Raw genomic sequence first — 19,976 nt, forward strand, 5'->3', positions numbered from 1 at the left:
ATTTAAAATTCCAAATGCCGATTCCTTTCTTTTCCTCGCGTTTCTATGGCGATAACGTATGCGTTGCATTTCGCGATTTGTATCGGACACGAATGTCATTTCCAGCACCTTTTGTTAAATTATCTATTAATTAAATTCATCAGCCTTCCTACTACCTATTAAAATCGATGGTGGATGTATTTTCAACATCTTTTTTGTAGAATTCCTTTCTCAAATTATTAATTAACCTATGCCCAATAGACTGCCTCGATCAAATTATCATCGTTTACTTCAAAAAGTTTACTTTTTAAATGTTAGCTGCTACTCCTGTCCATCAGGTAAAATGGGAGTCGGATATTTGTTTTGAAAATGAAAATGCGTGGTAAATATTACTTTCGAATTGAATGGAATTTGGATTAAAGTGTTTAGGATTTTGAAAAATCGAAACACTTTTTTCATAAGAGTTTTTGAGCTGGTACCACAGGGGTAAAGTGCCATTGTAATATGTCATTAAATGTTCTGCTTGATTGACCATTGTTTCTGGTTATATATATGAGCTTCATCAATGCAAATGTTTCATGATAATTTGTTTTATATTCTTCTAAGTTTAAATGTTTAGAGTACTGAAAATTCTAAATTTCATTGCATAAATGTTACCAAATTATTTTAATTATGGAAGGTTACTGGTAAAAATGCTTCATTAAGTTGTCAAGTTCCACGAAATACTGGTGAAATTTATCAGAAGATGGTCATTTTTTATGCTAAGATCTAGTTATTGCCTATAAGATGACTATTCCACGAAGTAAATAAATGGATAAAAGACAGCTGGCACTAAAAACCGTCATGATGCATGTTTGGCTATGATCAAAATAGATTTACTCAAAATGGGTGGCAGAGAAATTTCAAATATGAAGCATTCAACGCTACGATAAACAACTAAGTCCCACCCAATGATTAGAAAAAAACATATGTATCACGAAATTTGAAGGAGCAGATAAGGGGTTGGTAGAAAATTATAGACCGTTTAGTTTGACTTCAACAGAATTCAAATAAGGAAAGAAGATAATGGCTGATTATGCTTGGGAACTATGGGAAAGCACCGACTGGTTGTCCAATTTTCAACATAGGTTTAGAAAAGGGCACTCCTATGAAACGCAACTATTGGATTTTTGCTCAGAAATTGCGGACTCAATGGATGAAATGCAATAATAGTCAACCCGTCAAAAGCATTCGACAAATTGAACATGATCGGCTTTGAGAAAAAAAAGAGCAAATTACCGCCTAAAACAGACGGCAGATTGTATTTTTGGGTTGAAAAATTCCTGAAGGGTCGAACGCAAAAGGTAAAAGTGGGTGAACTGTGCTCCGATGAAGCACAAATAACGTCAGGTGTCCCACAAGGTAGCGTCCTTGGGCCGCTTTTATTCATAATTTACATAAATGACCTCCTGAATCCAGTAAGGTAAGTTTTTTTTGTAAATAGCGGCAAGTCTTACGCCTAATAAGTTCATCGGAAAAATTCATATTTCCTCAATTTTTTCTGCTGCCTGGAAATTATATGATCGGATGCGTTACAATTTACTCGGGCTTATGGTTAAGTTGAAAATGGGTGATTTATTGCCGTACATATAAAAGACGTGGAAGCGTATGCAACAAGGCGTTCTTTGTCGGTAATTGAAGGCATTATCTAACTTGAGAATTGATAAGCTTAACTATTACTGGAGTACTACCATAGTACGGTTAGTTAAGTGAATATTATCTTCAATTACACATCACTGAGCATTCCCCTGTTATCGAGGCCTACCCCCAAGGAACCATTTTGCTTCAGACAGGACAATGACCATGAGTATTTACTTACTCTGTGGCAATGACGCTGGTGTTATTTCTCATTTGGGGGACATTTTACTTATTTACGAAAGGGCTGCGAAGATAAATTCCCTGTAAAAATTGTAATGATGTATCTCCTCTGTATATTCTTACTCTGTGACTATCTTTAAGTGAATTGGTAAAAACTTCTTAGATGCCATTCAATTCCTATAAATTTACCAGTTACAGATGAACACCACGCTGTTACCAAGGTATTTCACAATTTACCTTAAGCGTTCAGATAATCCCAGAATTATCTTTTTATCCATGACATTTGGTTTTAGAATAAGACCTAACATTTATCACGTGTCTGTTACCATTGTTGTTGTTGCTGTTGTTGTTTTCACTGATACCATTTCTCTCTCTTTGTTTGTTTCTCATAGACTAGCGATACGATTCGCTTCACCATCACAGTCGCCGATGACGTGGGCTCAAGTAGTGGAGGACACCAAGATGGCGGCAACAATGTCGTTCAAGTTCCTGTGACTGTTATACTTTCCGACCGTAACGACAACGCGCCCGACTTCAAAGATGTGAGTATTACTGTGTCGTATAGTTTCTTTGCTGATTATTTTTGAAATTAATGAATTAATCGATTGCTAATTTAAATTGAAAAATAAGCTATAGGGTTGTCAAGGGTTAACAGTTTTTGATTAGTTACTGGATAATAACATCAGTCAAAGAGACAACAAGGACGTGTAAAATTAAAGATTAATTTGTTGATTATTTACGTTAATACTGTGTCTACTAGTTATTTATGGAGCAAGAGAAGAACTAAATTCAATAATAATTTCAATGAATCCCCAAAAACTTTATTGCTAATATTATTAGTGAATGCCCAAATAGAAAATATTAGTGCTCCTAGTTGCCAATAGCAATTTTAATCGTCATTACTCGACATAATCTGTACCTTGGGAAAAGCTCATACTTCTTTGAACGCGAGGAGGAAGCGAGGAAGACATTGATGTCTATCGATTTCCTAGTGTGCAATATATAGTGAATAGTATTACTTTATTTACAGTGCAGCCTATAAACTATCACAATTCGTCTAAAATTGATTTGACGACTGTTACTTGGCCTGAGATGTAATTGATGGAACAAATCACTTTTCAGTCTCGTATGCAGTGAACCAAAATACTTCAAGTTAAGCTGTTACAAATTCGTCTTTATGTTGGCATTTAAAATCCATATGAGGTGCCAAACCGAAGGTTGCGGTTCTAGTCTTGCCTCAGCACGTCAGCACTATCGCGGGCATTTCTTTTTCTGATCGTATATTGTTAATTTTTATTTCCTCTATTCCTGTATTGCCGTTTTCGGGGAAGTTGGAAATAATTACCATTGACTATGTTCGTCCAGTTAATGACGGCTTGCATGGAGTATTATAAGGGTAATCCTGTCTGTCCCTTCTTCCATATTGAACTTCACTATTCAATTCACGGTAGTGCCTTTTGTCTTTTATTATAATATTAGGTTGGGGGAAAAGAAATCCATTATTTTGTAGGTTGATGGCTGTAGTGATCGATATCTCGTAAAGTATACATCAGCCGATTTAAAATTTAAGCTCGTTGCCAAGGTGAAATTTCATACTAAATTAATGCAGTTGCTATTTATTGTTTGGTCCATTCAATTGTTAGTTGCAGAGTGTTAAAAATGGAGGTCAACAACGAGAAAATTTGGTGAATTTTACATTTTTTCTTTGATTAAGGCGAAAATGCAACCCAGGCGGCTGAAGTTTTGTATCGTGGTTATGGTTCCCAAACTCCAACAGCTAATTACGTGCAGTTTTGATTTTGTCGATTCCATTCAGGAATTTTTGATGCTAAAGATGCGTCTCGCACGGGCACGCCCGTCATCGAAAGTGTCGATGAAATCACAGATAATAATCAAAGTTAACCGGCATGTTAGTAGTCCTAGCATCGCCTAGGGGCTAAAGATCGACTATAATACAGTTTGACACCATTTGCACAAATTTGAATTGAAAAAGAAGCTCGATGTTTGGGTGCCACACCAATTAGCACAAAAAAATGATGGATCGAATTTCCATCTGCGAAGCGCTTGGGCAAACGAAATGAAAGCGACCCATTTCTTAAACGGTGGGTGACTGGGGATGAGAAGTGGGTTACATACGACAGTAATGTGCAATAAGGATCGTGATCAAAGCGCGGTTAACCTGTTCAATCGGCGGTCAAACCAGGACTAACGGCCAAGAAGGTTCTGCTGTGCATTTGGTGGCACTGGAAAGCAATCATTTATCATGAGCTGTTTCCATAAGGCAAAATGTTAAATTCAGATCTCTTCTGTCCATAACTGGACTTTTTGAAGCTAGCGATTGACCAGAAACGGCCAGAACTGGGCAACAGGAGAGGCGTTGTGTTCCATCAGGACAAAGCAAGGTCACACACATCTGTAGTGAATCGCCAGAAAATCCGAGAGCTCGGCTGGAAAGTTTTAATGCATCCACCGTATAGACCAAGCCAAGCACCAAGCGGTTATCATTTTATCTCGCATAGCAAAACTTCCTGAGTGTTAAAAAATTGGTATCAAGAGAAGATAAAGAAAAACGGGTATTATAGTTTTTCGCCAAAAAATACCAAGACGTCTATGCGAGAGGCATAATGAAGATATTATTACAGTAGCAACAAATTATCAAACAAAACGGTGCATATTTTACCAAAATCGGACAATCCAAAGTATGCTAAATAATGTCCTGAAGTTAATACAAAAATAATGGATTTCTTTTACCCCAACCTATTATTTACCCTGTTCTCTTCCTGCCCCTTTCCACTTACCTTAAATTCTTTCCCCTTCCCCTTGCACAATTTTAGTGATTTTCGAACCGTGCCCAGGTAATTCCATTTTTTCTTGCGGTAAAACTGTACTGATTCCCTGGTAATGAAAATATTTTTTTTGTTGACTTATCTTTTTTTCTCTGTCCTCCTGTTAGGCGCCGTATGACTTCGTGGTGTCGGAGGACACTCCAGTGGGCACCACTGTGTTCCGTGGCATCCGGGTTCACGACATGGATCTGTTGGGCGAGCCTATAACGGTCAAGTGCGAAGATGGTGATGGTGGCGCCGCGAAGGGCAGCGGCGGGTGCTCCAAGTTCGAGGTGGTAGCCATCGAGAGCCTGTCTGACGACGAAGAAATTGAAGATTCATTGGCCGAGAGCCAGAGGAACTTCCACGGCGCCATCGTCCTCAAGCAGCCCTTGGACTACGCAGAGAGGCAGTTCTACCAGCTGAACCTCGTCGCTTCGGTGAGTAACCTTACACCTAAAGTAGAATACCGAATTATTCAGTAATTTTTTATCGGGGATCACGCAGTCACGCATTTATGGTCATCAGGAACCCTTTGAGTAATCGCCGTGAGATTGTGGAGGATATTTAAGCTAAAATTTATTAATTCCTTAATCTTAACTGCTATTTGTCGTTGCCCTTAGGTATCGAAATACCTCTTCAAAGCCAATAAAAATCTTCCTTGATATTTTCTACTTAAATTTTCGCAGTGGATCGAAGATTCATCCTTTTACACCTACGTTATCATCATAACCATATCCCATGTTGGAAAATTACGTCACTGCCGTCAGCGCCGCCATCGGTGATTTGAGTATCGAAAAGTTGAGTATTTGGGGGGACTGAAGCTCCTCCTTGCTGCCCCATTACATTCGAACCTTTGGCAAAAAGTGGAACATGTTCATGTTTACGAGCAATGACTGAGGTGTCGTTCATTTTGGACAATGGCAATGGATATAAACCATCTGATAAATGAATATTTTAAAGTTATTATAACAACCATGCGTTTACGAAATATGCGTTTGCGAAAGATGCCAAATATCAATTTCAAGTTAACTTGATTTCTATTTGACTTCATGACGTAGGAAAACGGTCTCGTATAAAAATTTACGTACTACGTCTAACGCGTGAACGTTACAAGAGAGGATCCTCAAATAATCCTCTAAGTGTGTCGTCACCCACAGCGCGTTTAAATGGGTTTACTAAAGTGGCCACTCGCGTCGCTGATCGAAGGATCGAAGGAGGAAGGAAGGAAGGATCGACGGATTAAGTGATCCGAGTTTCACGGGGAAATTAGGTATGATTTGGGGTTAAAACCGAAATTTACATTCATGATGACGTGACCTATCAAATTCATAACTTTTCCATGCTATTACTCGCAATGAAAAACTTTATACTGCAAAATATTGGAAAAAATTGATTCGCATTGCACTCATCACCACGCCGCGGACATTTTTGAAACCGATTAAAATGCGACCGAAGTGGCAACAGAAATCAGTTTTCTATGGGATGGCATTGGGCCTCCTCTATGCATTACCCTTGCTCTAACGGTTGAAGGCATCTAGTGGTCATCTTCGTGTACGAATGGAAAATCGATGCTCATTGTTTTAACTCGCATACGATCTCTAGAAGTCTCTTCCGTTGGAGTTGGCGGTGGAGATGTCTCTTCCATATTTTGTCACATGAAATCGTTGTCCCACCTCACCATGTTAAATTTAAATAAAGTTAACTGGATCAGTAACGCTTTTGAACTCGGCCTGTGTTGCCTTTGTTCGCTCTCTTTGATCATATGCGTGAATAGGAAGGTATGCTATCCTTCTACATTTACCCACCGCTCCCTTAATACATTTTATCATATCGTTGAGCATTCTTACTTATGTACAAGCGTACTTCTGACGTCACATCCTATGTATTTAAACCAGAGGAGCCCATTCATGACATGGTGTTGAGTCATTTGTTACTCGGTGATTTCGATATTAAATATGTATTTACATCATTTTTCATTTATTAGCTGTAAATAAATTTTGCCTAAACCATCTGTCAGGTTTTAAAATTAAATTTCTTGTGTATTTGCACATCTGTGAATCGTTTCTTTAAATAATCTTTTTAATCAATTAAATTCTGTATCTATGATTTTATCAAACTCGAAGGTGTGGCTCTTATTAATACCATGGTTGGCAAGTGCTCAGAACTGTATGCTATTTTTAAAATATGATTTTTGTTGTGCAATCCTTTGTTGAATTAATTTCCGAAACTTCGGCATGTATGTTGTTTATAAATTGCGTATACACTAAGATTTTTCATATTTATGTAAAACAAAACATGAAGTGGAAACGAATTATACATTTCAGTCAGTTGAATTGATAATAATCCTTAACAAGTCATTAAAATTATAATCGAATGGCAAGTTTCCTGCGTAAATACTTATCTCTGATGTGATTGGAAAGTCGTATTCGAAAAAAAAGGAATAAACAAATAACGAGTTTTCCATTGACTGAGACGCCTAAGGAAAGGAGCGAATTTCACATATAAGTTTTCCAACTCGTTTTGTGCAAGCTATCAAGAAAGCACGGTGAGGTATGGGTTTTCCCGCGGTTTTTAAAAGGCTAAATCAATCTCCGTGAATTCCCTTTACGCTACTAAATGGGTTGGCGGAAGAAATACCCGTTGGAATGCGGTTAGTTCCCAAAGTTAATTGGTTTTCAGGGCCAAGCGGACACACGGCGTTGATTAAACCGGAGTTAGACTTCTTTTGAAAGGCCTCGCTGCACGTAAATTGCATCATGGGGCTGCAGCGGGAACCCCAAAAAAAAAGATAAGCGATTCTGTTTGTGTTGAATTTCTTTTTTTTTCTTTGAATTTGCGGTGAGCCTAATGCTAACCTAGGACCATAGCCTAGGTCTGAAGCGGAACGTAGCGAAAGATGTTTCAAAGCGTATAAGCCGAACTGAGCGATTATTTTTTTCCGTTCCTTTTTTCCAATGATATATAAAATACGAGTGGGTTCGCCTTCGGCGGTGGCGGGGTAAATTCCTCGCCAATCCGATCCAATGCCAATCCGAAGGTTGCGGGTTCGACTCCCATCCTGATATTTTTCCCCTATTCAGGGCATGGGTGTTGGAGAACTTCCTACATTGCTGGCATGGTATGTGGAGGAGGCGACCGGCAGCTGAGGTCATTTGCGCCATGAGGGAAGGGTAGGTAAGGAAAGGATAGAGAGAAACCCGGCGTCGGCATTACTCTGCTCTCAACGAAAGGCGCCAGGAGGACCACGGCTTAGCGTCCCATCCGACGGACGGAATGTAATGCGCTTGAAAAATCCTCCACACAACATTCAAGCAGGGATCGAGTATTCTCTGAAAATTCTCCGCCACCGCCGGGATTTGAACCCGAGCCCTCGGGGCGGGAGCCTCCAGCCACCTCACCAACCCGATCTCCTCCTAAATTGTTGTTCCTCGAGTTGCCCCACTACCAAGGCCGTGAATGCGCTGTTTTCGGGGTGGTGAAAATAAATAAATAAAATAAAAATGACTTTGAGGTGAGTCACCTCGGGGATATCTTATGTAATTGATATTCCACGGTGTTTGTTGCGGACTTTACTGCGCTAAGGGTTAGATTGGGTCAAGCTCTTTTAAATAAGGATTCCCGTGTTTTTTTTATATTTTTATTCCATATGAAATTTTAATGGAGTCAAAAAGTACCATAATATTAGTGGACGAATTGGAAGTTCTACGATATCTCCAAGCGGCGGGCGGTAGACAGCTAAAAAAAGTACAAGAACCCATTTAATATTCTTATTTACGGTCCTGATTATACAAGATTATCGTAAAGGAATGCGGAAGTTTTGAAAATGGTTGGAATTAAAATAGAATCAGCTAGAGTTTATGCTATTTATTTTTCGAATACGTCGTTTTACGTAGCTAATAAATGTCATTGTGTGCACCCTTAGTTGCTCGACAAGAGAGAAAACCAGCGTTGAAATTAGCCTACTCCTATAACGAAAGCCGCCAAGGGGACCAAGGCCTAACGTCCCATCCGTCGGACGGAGTGTTGCACTTGAAGTGCCCATCTCAATGTATACCAGTAGTCTCTGAAAAATTACTCCCACCTACTATCTTCCTATGAATTAATGAAACTGCACCATTCTTTTATGATAACCCTGTATTTAAGTTGAGGGGATCAATATTAGCTTCGGCTTTCCATTGCTACGTTAACACTTTGACCGCTCTGTTTATAATTTTTGGACTGAGATTGGATATTCATGGAGGTGACTAGCCCATGTTTTTAATTTGTTTTCGCCAGCGTATCTCCCTATGAATTACTGAAATGTCTCCATTATTGCATGATAACCCTTTATTTAAATTGAGGGTTTCAATATGAGCCTCGGGTTTTCGATTGTTGCGTAGACACCTTGACCACTCTGTTTATAATTTTTCCGAGATTGGATATTCATGGAGGAGACACGCCAATGTTTTTTTCATTTGTTTTTCGTCTGCGTGCTGCGAGTCGCTTTATTGCCGATTACCCTCCCGGTTTCCGCTTGATTGACTCGTATCCCAGAATCCGCGCCGTCTGCCCCTTTTGCCCGTCGAATGCGCCCCGTTTCCAATTTGACCGCCGGAGCATGCGTTGTTCCCACCCTCCCTCGCAGCAGCGCAGCGAGTGCGCCCCGCCGCCATATGCATGCACCCTCCGCCATCGGCATCATCCGGCTCAAGTGTTGGCGGCCGTCTGCCCACATCAAAGCCATCGCATGAAGCGCTGCACTTCTGTCTGCAATCTGCAAGAGCAGGAGGGGTCTGTCGTGTTCGTCCATGCGAGAAATTTGTTTTTTCTCACATTTTCATAACTCGTTTCCAAAATTTCCTCGTGTGCCCTCAGATTGGTATTTATTTAATTACGAGTTTACCGCTTCCTTTTTTTTCTCAGAATAAATCATTTAAATTCTCTAGGAGTAAGGAAATAATTAAACAAATCATTATTTGAGGATTAAATGGCTTCGGTGTCATTCGATTATTCGACGCGTTACATTTTGGAGGTTAGAATTGCTGTTGTTTGGTTACCATTGTTTTTGTGTACGATTATCCTGATACATGGGATCAAAAAATTTCTCTCTGATATTTGAAAACTGTCTACTGTTTCGTTCCATCCGTAAAAAGTTTTTACGCGCACAAACATTGGCCGTTTTGGAAATTGCGAGCGATATTTTAACCGTTCGTCTAACGCAGACAATAATCCTAAATTAATAATCATCCGCGGTACCTTTACGTAGTTGAAGAATAATAAAGTACATTTACAAACCGCGTTGAGATAAGATTTCAAGTCACTTCGGCTATGACGTAAATTTTTATATGGCGTGAATGTTATCAATATGCATTAGTATTAGTATATCTATACGGCACACAATATTCCGTATCCTTTGAGATGACTACTTAGGTTACAGCGTGCTTTACACTTTGAGCTGTTTACTGCGACGATGTTGTATTTTGAATTTTTGCAAACCTGAGTGGGTGGAATTCTTCTCGTTCAGTCTTTTACATTCTCCTTGAGACATCCTGCACGTCGACTCAAGACGTGAATCAAAAATGCAATTTGAGGATAGCGGGAATCATGCAGAAATCTAGGTTAACTCAGACGGAAAAGCAGGCAGGCACATACACCGCTCTAAGTTTGAAAAAATTTTCCCCGAAGCCGTGAAGTCACTCTCAGCTACGGAAGCGGCAGTGTCATGAAGGTGAGGTCTATTATAATTCCATTTCTGAGACTTGGAATACTGTCTTCCTTCAGCTAACTCAGTTTCTACTCTTGTGTGGGTCTTTTTGCGCGTTTTCGAGTGGTAAAGGTTGAAGGAGGCAAAGCTAAACAGTTAGAATGTCGTGCATAATTTAATTCAAGAATTGCCGGAATACTTAGAAATTCAGTGCTCATAAAAATACACATTTTGTATTATTCATTATATTTTGAATATATTACCGTTTAAAATAGGGTTGCATATAGTACTTACGTATTCTTCTGGCAGTATCTCCTTCCTTCATGGACTTCCCTCTTAAATTTTTCTCAAGCAGTCTACCCTTTCCCCCTCTTAAATTCACAATAAGCCCTACTCCCTCTCACTCTATCTTAAGATCCTATGCTATTCCTTCCTCTCCCTCGTATTCCTATCATTCTACCACTGTTTTCAACATCCCCTCCCCTAAATATTAAGCTAAATGAACAACAGTCTAGGGCCTAGTTTCACGATAAAGGTACATGGTATAAGGTCAGGTAGGCTTTATTCTAGGTATCCGAATGGTTTGTTAATATAGCCAGTCTTAATGTTGTTGTTGTCGTCGAGGTGATCCCTTTGGTTACCACTGAAGGCGAACATCATTATGTAGAACGGTATAAAAGTTTATGACGTCTTTTAAAAAAGTACACTCCTGCAAACTGAAACATTTCAGAAAAAAGTTCAATCGATTAAAAAATCATAAAAACTACATAATACAGCAAGTTTTATATTTTAATGTGGCTTCGCAACGTACAAATCACTCAATTTATTTTGATGCTAAAATCAACTTTTTTCTGCATAAATAAACTGTAAGTAATCAGCAAACCCAGGAATTTACCGTCACACTTTACCGGAATCTTTTACTATCGATTATTTGAAACCGAAATACTAAGTGATAGATTATTGACCTGTTTTCGCTGATAGACTCATGAGTCGTTTGATTCACTCGGTGATTCAATCACTTTGAACGAATCAATCGCGAAAGACCCGTCACCAGAGCTAACTGCTAAGTATTCTTCTTATTCAGTTGACGACCCAAGGCCGCTTCTTGCGGTTGGATATTGTATTACGGTACAGTGCCGTGGCTTCGATGTTAGATGCCTCCATTAAGCGTTATCCTACCAGAGCAACTATCTCTAGTCCCTCGTCGGGGCAGTTCGTCCTGAAGCCATTATTCTGTGACCTAGATAACTTTTGACTTGACCCTCTGTTTTGTTGCGTGGCTCAAGTGTTTACTAGAAGCCAATTCCGGCCGACATCTTTTGAAAATTCGTTAAATAGATTACCATGATTGTTTAAACTTTCATCGTCGCTAGCGTATTTATTTTGCCTCTATCTACCCCAATTTTTTCCGTAAATAAAGCTTAAATTTAACTATGCTATAACTCAAATATTTTTATACGCATTCACTGTGAATATTTGATTCAAAAAAACCTGTCGAATCAAACTTTATTAAATGCCTTTCAAATTCATCATTTTATTCAATTTAATACATGTAATTCAATTACAATCTCGTGCTTGATACCTTTTGCATTATTTATGACCTCGCATTCCTGATTAATTTATTCCCTTTTATTGCTCATTGACTTTTTATCGATTTGGATTTTTTCTGCCTTTCTATTATTTATGTTTAATGCTCAGTCGTATTTGATTTTAAGGCATATAATCTGTGCTCAAATCAATTTGAAATATTATGATACTACTAGTTGAGGTGTTAACAATTCCTCGTTATATTGCAACTATTCTCGTATTTTTTAAATACCAATTCATCGCTCATTTATTAACATATTTTTGTTATCCGCGTTTTCGAATTATTCGTTGTTCAGCCATCCCTGTCGAGTAAAAATATATTTAAATTGTAGCCTTTTGGTGTTTCTCATGCATATATCATTCATTTTCACTTTCTCTTGCGAATCAAGTTAACGTTTCATAATAGTTCGAGTGAATTATAAAAGAAAGGGTTCTCGGAAATTTTGTTGTTTCATGGAAACAGTTTTATTGTATCTTCAGCAAATTCCACATGACGTCTTGATTGCCAAATGTCCGTAATGTTTCTTTTTTATCTACTGGTTTAATTGTTTTACAGCCAATGATTACGTTAAACATGAGAGTGATTTTTTTGCTACGGAAATAATTTTGACTTGACAAGTTCAAAGAATGGTTGATTATTATACATTTTCACGTACTCCAACGTCAAGTGGAAATTTTTCAGTTAATGGAGACATGGTAACCTCATAAGTCCCTGTTATTCGTCAGTCTGTTTTTATGTTAGTATTTCTAGAGATTAATCTAGATTCATAATTTTTAAGAAAAATAATCATTAGAAGACCAAATTTTTAGCGATGATGATAAATTAATCGTGATAATGATGTGTTAAGGGTGAAAATCAAGATAAAAACTTCTTAATAACCTGAGTAGGTGCGGTAAAATTATATTTCACTACTTTTTTATATCCTGAAGTGAGGATAGCAGGAAGAGAATGGCGTAGCGGAGAGGCAGTTATGAGTAGGAAAGAGCTGATGATAGGACCCGTGTATGTGGGTGTAGTAGAGAAAAGACTAGTTAAGAGTCTGAGCTGGAGTGTGGTGCTTAGTGGTGCTGAAACATGGACACATAGGAAGGAGACTTAGAAACGACTGGAGGCGTTCAAGATGTGGGTGTGGAGGAGAATGGAATGTGGGTGTGGAGATGAATGGAGAAGTGAGGTGGACGGAGAGGATGAGGAACGACCAAGTGCTGGACATGGTTGGCGAGGAGAGGGAACTTTTAGATAAGATACAGAAGCGAAAAAAGGTCTGGGTAAAGCAAATGTTAAAGCAAATTAGGTATTCCCTGCGTCCATTTCATCTTATTTTCTCTAAGAAAAAGAAGATTATTCGTTACTCACGATTCATAAATAGAAGTCCCAAGTGATGCGGTTACATATTGTAACCGTAAGTAAGGATTGAAAGCTAGGAATGCGAAGCTCAAAATAAAAGTTATCGGTAACAAACTTGATCTGGAAGAGCAGTTCAACGTTTTGGACATTACTTAAGAGGAAAAGGGACACAGAAATGAGGAAATGAGGAAGAGAATTACTTGTGCAAAGTAGGTAAATCCGACTAGGCTAGAGCTGATGAAAGGATCGTAATTCAAAAATGTAGAGCATCGAGGAGTTTTATCTATTGCAAAAATATTGACCACACGTGTGAGATTTTAATAAAAAGTTAGAGAGAAAAAAATTATAGGTGAGAGAGGGGAAAATTGCCTCAGGATTTAGTGATAGATTGAAGTATAACAAGGATTATTGTGATTTGAAAATGATACGAGGGTCGTTCGATAAGTCTATAGAAAAAGTTATAAAAAAATGTATTGGTTCAATTGTTCTATATTTTTCATTATAGTATTCTTTTAGTCATATTAAAATTTTAAGCATTTTTCCAAGCATTTTAAACCGCCCAAAAAGTAGAATTTCGGGATCACCTTAGAAATGACATTGATTCGGACGATGACTTCCTCCCTAGACGCAAATCTTTATCTGCAAAACCATTTCTTCAAGCTTTGAAATTATATAAAGTCGCTGGAGGCCAAATCTTGTGAATGCGGTGAATTTTTTAATAATTGAAACTTTAAATCTGTAATTTTGGCTATTGACTCTGAACGGGTGTGCAGCCGTGCATTGTCTTGTTGAAGGAAGAAATTTTTTGCTTCAAATGAGGGCGCTTTTCTTAATTTCTAGCATCAATCGATCCAATAACGATGCCTAATACTCTCCTGCTATCGTTTTTCCTTTTTCCAACTAATCGATGTTGATGATTCCGCATAAATTCCAAAATACCGTTGCCATGACTTGACCGTCCCATTTTAGCATCTTCGCCTGCTTAAAAGCCCGTTCATCTTCAAAATTCCATATTTTACCTGTTATTTTGCCTCTGTAGTGTAGTGATGAATCCATATTTCATCAAAATTTATGAATTGATGCGGAAAATCCTCATGGTTGCGAAGGAAAAGCGCCAAAACAGCCTTTGAGTTGACCACACGATTGCGTTTATTCTCCAATGTGAGGAAACGCGGCACATCTTGCCGGTATTTTTTTTCGCACAAAAATTTTCGCGCGAAATTAAAGCCATTGTGCATTTCGATATGCCTGTGGCCTTGCCTATATCGCGCACTTTGATTCGTCTAGCACTTAAAACCACGTCCTGAATTTTGCCAATCATTTTAGGAGTAGACACTTCCACAGAGCGTCCAGAACAATGTTCAACTTTTTTTAATGTACGGCCACGTTTTCACTCAATTATTCAGTTCTAAATAGTTTCAAACACAGGAGCAGATCTTTCATAAGCTTCATTCAAGTTAGTTTTGATATCTTTCGGCGTCAATCTTTTCACAATCAAGCGTTTGATCACCGCAAAAAAACTCAATTTTATCCATTTTTAAAAACAAATGAAAGTTGTTCACTTCAATCGGCAACAACAATGAAACTATGGGATGCTGAAACTTTAACAGCTGACTAGTCACGAGTGATACTTTCTAGTCAATATTAATTTTTTTTTATAGGAGAGTAATTTCTTGGAGATTCTAAGGACTTATTGAACGACCCTCGTATTATCGTTTGGAGTGGGGACAAGCCGGGATGTTTCGCAGATTCATTCATTTAAATCTAACTTAACCGATATAACATTTTAATAGGTGATATTTGATTTAATTTCTGCTTCAAAAGGGCTTTTTCCCCAACATTTGCCAAGTTTTGCTGATGCATTGCGTTAGCACGCTCCATTGAAGAGCATCATTATCACTGGGTACTAAGTGTTATGCAACGTACTTACGAAAAGATTATATTGGAGAGTTTTAAACTATAAATCTCTGTAGCGCCAGTCAAATTTTCGTTTCGTTTTCACAGCGATGAAGAAATTCTTTAACAAGCTGGCAAGGTAACTACATATTTAAGCCGACCTAATACTTCCATGTGTTTTTTCTTGAGGAAATACCCTCAGTGGCTGCTCTAAAAATGAGTTTTAGAGCCCTTCTTTATGCTTTTGGTATATTAAAAGCCCTACGGGGGGCGTGTGAACCATGTTTTTTTACTTGGGGCTTGCACAGTTTAAGCTTTTAGCGCTTCCTAGGGTGAACGGCCCGAAAGACTTGGGTCTCTCTCAGTTGGAAAAATAAAAAAAGGAAAAATACATAATGGAACTCCCCATTCCTGGGGAGAAGGATTAGTTTCCTCCCCCGCGTATCCCTCTTCATATATTTCTTTCCCATTTTTATGAGATTCTTTCCGGCACCCCTCGAACTCATTATATTTTTTTCCTCACCGCGAATCCTCAAGTTAATTTTTTTTTTCTCGCATTAAGTTTGAAAAGGTAGGAAATATATAGAGCGGATTTTCTGAATTATCACGTCCGAGGGTCGTTCTTCATCTTTTTCCCATGTTTTCATCTCTACCTCCGTTCCACGACGTCGCCGATCTTTTCACGCCGGCAAACCCTCGGTATTCCACCTCCTCCCAAATGTTACCTATACCTTAATTTAAGGTAGGCAAAGCCTCCGACAATCGCCAATTTTTTTGTCAAAGATAACCTTGGATTTTGGATGGGTTTGGTTGAGGGATTAAATTGGGTGGGGGGTAATGAATCAAAAGGAGTGGATTTTTTTTGCGAGAAGGCGACGGGAGGTGATTTATCGGGAATCGTCTTCATGCATTTTTCGATTCACTGGACAAATAATGTGATGATTGCTATATTCATTATGCCTTTAATGCGTCAATATAATAATGACTATATTTTATTTCACCAAAGTGATATTTATTAGTTATATCACGTATTACCGACGCCTATTTTAGACCAAATATAGATACCACTTAATACGTTGCGTAAGGAGGTGTTTAAATCCCTCGTAACCCTCCGGCAGGTGTTTAAACTGGAACACTTTCATATGCACTTCTCTCTTACGTTAAACTAGTATTGTAAACGGAACACAGGTAAAGAAATTAATGCGTGAAAAGCGCGAATGCGTGAAAGTATCGGCTTTAAAAACATGACTCTATTTAAACAAACAATGTATGCAGATATTCTAAATGCATACAACTTATGCAAAAATATATTATTGATGATAGTTGCCCGTTACATATGAAAAAACTGACATAAGTAAATTATATCGGCAACATTAACGGAGTGAACAGCAAAAGAGAGAATTCTCGTTATCCTTCCTTAACGCATGGCTCCGGAAAACGAATCGTGATCCGTACGCAACGTATTAAGTGCCATGGAGGGGAAATTATTTTGCCATCAATTCAGGAAAATTCTTTGGTGCAGAGTTACCACAAGTTCTAACTTGCCGAAGTGTGGCCGGTTATTGCTTTTTTAGTACCATTAATTTACCATGAGATATTTGAATCGATTTCTCGTCTATGAAAGTGGTGCAGATTTTGTGCACTGAGATGTTTTTAGCGTTTCTTTGTCATCACTTGCATTGTTATCTAACTTGAATATCGTAAGTGGACTCTGAGAAAAGAGGTAGAGAAAAGAATGCGGGTGTTCGAGAAGTGAGGGTGGAGGAGAATGGAGAGGGTGGACTGAAAGGAAGAGGAACGACGAAGTGCTGGGCATGGTGGATATAATTAAATAATATTTAAAAATAATAATAATTATAATATATAATCATAAGATATTATAATTAATAATAATAATAGGAGTTAAGCTTCTAATTGTGATACGGAGGAGATAGAGGGCTATAAGAATAAATATTGACTCCCTGTGTTGTTAAAATGGCTGTATATATTGCGTTGTTGCTAAATATTCATCTCATCTTAAGCTTTAAAATTGTTAGACAATTACTAATTTCACAATTCCCTATTATTCCTCTCTATGATCTTGGTTAATTTTTTCAGCTTAATCTTGGTATATTATTTAATGAAGAATGATGAAGATATAATAGATCGGCCGAGTTAACAATTTGGAAGCGCCGAGAAGAGTGGGAGAAAAGAGAACTCTTTCAAAAACCTTAAGCAGCAGACGCGATAACTTAGTTGGCCACATTTTGAGGCATGATAGCCCGATGATAACAATCATGGAAGTTCAGGTGGATAGGAAGAAAGGCAAAGGTCGGTCCCGAATGAGTTACACGGGACAGATTAGGTATAAAGGTTACCAAGGCGAATAAATATGTCACTTTGGAAAGGCTATTGGATAGGGGAGAGGTATTGAGATCTGCGTCAAACCAATCATAGTGTTATTATACTTATGATGATGATGAAATTATTTAAAGATTTTTTTTGCTGTAATATCCAATGCATGAGTCTCTTGGCCTTCAATTAAAAGAGGCTATATTTCCGATATCTAAATCCATCTAACATCTTATTACCTGTGTGGCATCGAAGTGAAGTTAACGTGTAAGAGAAGACGCCGTGATAGATGGCAATGTAAATCGTGATACATTTTATTTTCACAGCATGTAAATGATGGCGAGCATTAAAATAAAAGCTTTTGCTAGAGATATAAAAACGTAATTTATAGGCATTTTCGTTAAGAAGCAATGTAAATCAGACTCGAAAATGAAAAGGACCTAGATGTGAACTAAAATAATGTGTATATCCATTTAAAATATTGAGTTTAGGTCGTCAGATTGATTGGTTAAATAATTATTCTTTGCACACGTTTCGAAACATAATGAATTTTAGCCTCAGGTCTACGTAGAAATAATCGTATGAGATTACAGCACCTACAACTCTTAGTTTTGTCTCATGGATGGAGTAAGCTTACACTCATGACTTGGATTAACTAATAACATTTTCGGCTTCATTAATAACTCGTGAAAAATGCAGTTAGGTATGAAGATTCTTTGCTATGTTGAGTACTTTTTGTTTAGAAATATAATTGAGAATGAACACAAAAACTAAAGAACCCGTTTAGATGTGCCTCGGTGTCTCGTTTTCAATATTTCAGGGTTTGCAGATGGTTTACTAAACTAGATTTGGAATTTATAAGGAAATGGACTTTCGATCGTTTCTTGGAAAAACCTCAACGGCTGCTGGTTATCATGTTTTAAATCTATTACTATAATTCTCATTAATCCTGGAAAAATTTTCATTGAGTCGAATGAATTTGAGGCAATGGACTTGATCCTTGTGTCTTCCCCTGCTGGCGATAGGAAAGGAGACCGTGTTGTTGTTATATTCTTCTCTTCTTGGACTTCGCCCAGTTTCTTGATGCTCTTTATTTTTCTTTTCGCGTGTCACTCAAATAAATTGCTCTTATCTCCCGAGAAGGTGGTTGAAAGCTTTTGAAGAGTAGTACACTTTTTGCGACGCCTGAGAAAAAAAAAAGAATTCTTCAAGGTTCAGTTATCCTACCATTTTTCTTAATGAGCGACCGTCGCATTTTCTTTTTTCTTCCGAAAATCCTTGCGAACAACCTTCTTTTCTTTTTTTCTGACCTCTCCTCCTTTCCTAAGGACTACCCTGCTGCCTTTTTTAGCCTCGTAGGACCCTTATGGACGACCATCTTCGTCATTTTTCGCGCCTCTGAAAAAAAAGATGGATTCATTATGTAAAGGGCTTGACTTTCTTGCGGATTGTTATCGTCTCAAAGGACCGTCTTTTTCTTGCTTTTTTTGTCCATTTTTTTCATATCTTTCTTCCCGCCATATTGTTAGCCCTCGTGCCTTGAACGGTAGCTCTCCTAGCGACCAGGTCCTTTACCCAGTTTCTGTCATCCTTTCTTGTGTTCTTCGGAGGGTCCCGATTCTTGAAAAAATGCGTCCTTCTCCTTCTATGGTCTTTGCGAAGACTCAAACGAAGTCGCATGGCACCCTCCTTCCTATTCATTTGTTTTTTTTTATTTCTCCTCTTTCTCTTGTTTCTTTGCTTCTTCTTTCTTCACTTCTATCTCACTTTTGCACAAGAGTGACTCTCGCTGCTTTTTTTGAAATCTTGTGATGGGAACGGTTTGTGATATTTTTTTTGGTCTATTTCTATCGAAACCGTGTAGGTGGCCCGTTATTATATCTACAAGCTCGGAATGAAACTGTGAAGACGCCTGAAGCCTGTCTTGTTTTTATAAGTCACTCTTCTCTGCAAGGACGGCGGAAAAATATCGTCTCTTTCAATAGTATTCCTTTTCTCTTCCGACTGTGAAAACGCGAGAACAAGGCGAAGACGAGATTCGCTCGCGTGTTGTTTTTTGACGCGATTGTTGCGCCATCTTGAATGAGAGTAATGCTCCGCTGAGAGTTGGGTCTTTTACTTCTCATGGTCCCCGTCGTCTTTGCGCTTTTGATACTCCTTTGTTTTTTTCCTCGCATCTGTGACGTCTTCAAGCGCAGGGCTTTTCGCTTTGCCGTGCGCGCCTTGCTGTTAATGAGGAGTCGCGCTTAAGTTGGGCTTTAAAATAGTCTGCTCTTGTGACTCCTAGTTTGTTGAATCACTCCTCGTAGGCTGTGCAAAGAACCCTTTCAGTACTTTTTAATGCGATGAACTTTTTATGTTTGCTTTAAATTCCATTTTCTGCGGAGCAATGGGCATTTCTGATTTCTTTCTCCTCTTCAAATTTTTTTCAAGTAATATTTATTTCATTCCCTCGGGGGAAAAAGCG

At 38.3% G+C, this 19,976-nt stretch overlaps 1 protein-coding gene across 2 annotated transcripts in view; it reads left to right on the forward strand.

Annotated features, from left to right (window-relative positions):
- The window catches only part of LOC124161207 (cadherin-87A-like), a 1,373,415-nt gene that overhangs the window by 1,293,160 nt on the left and 60,279 nt on the right, over positions 1–19,976 (forward strand). For both annotated transcript variants that reach the window (XM_046537469.1, XM_046537470.1), the window contains 2 exons: positions 2,229–2,378; positions 4,790–5,101. In XM_046537469.1, the coding sequence (XP_046393425.1) occupies positions 2,229–2,378; positions 4,790–5,101 (462 nt within the window). The remainder of the gene's footprint in view (positions 1–2,228; positions 2,379–4,789; positions 5,102–19,976) is intronic.

The sequence above is a fragment of the Ischnura elegans genome, chromosome 6 (genome assembly GCF_921293095.1).
Source record: "Ischnura elegans chromosome 6, ioIscEleg1.1, whole genome shotgun sequence".
NCBI lineage: Eukaryota > Metazoa > Arthropoda > Insecta > Odonata > Coenagrionidae > Ischnura > Ischnura elegans.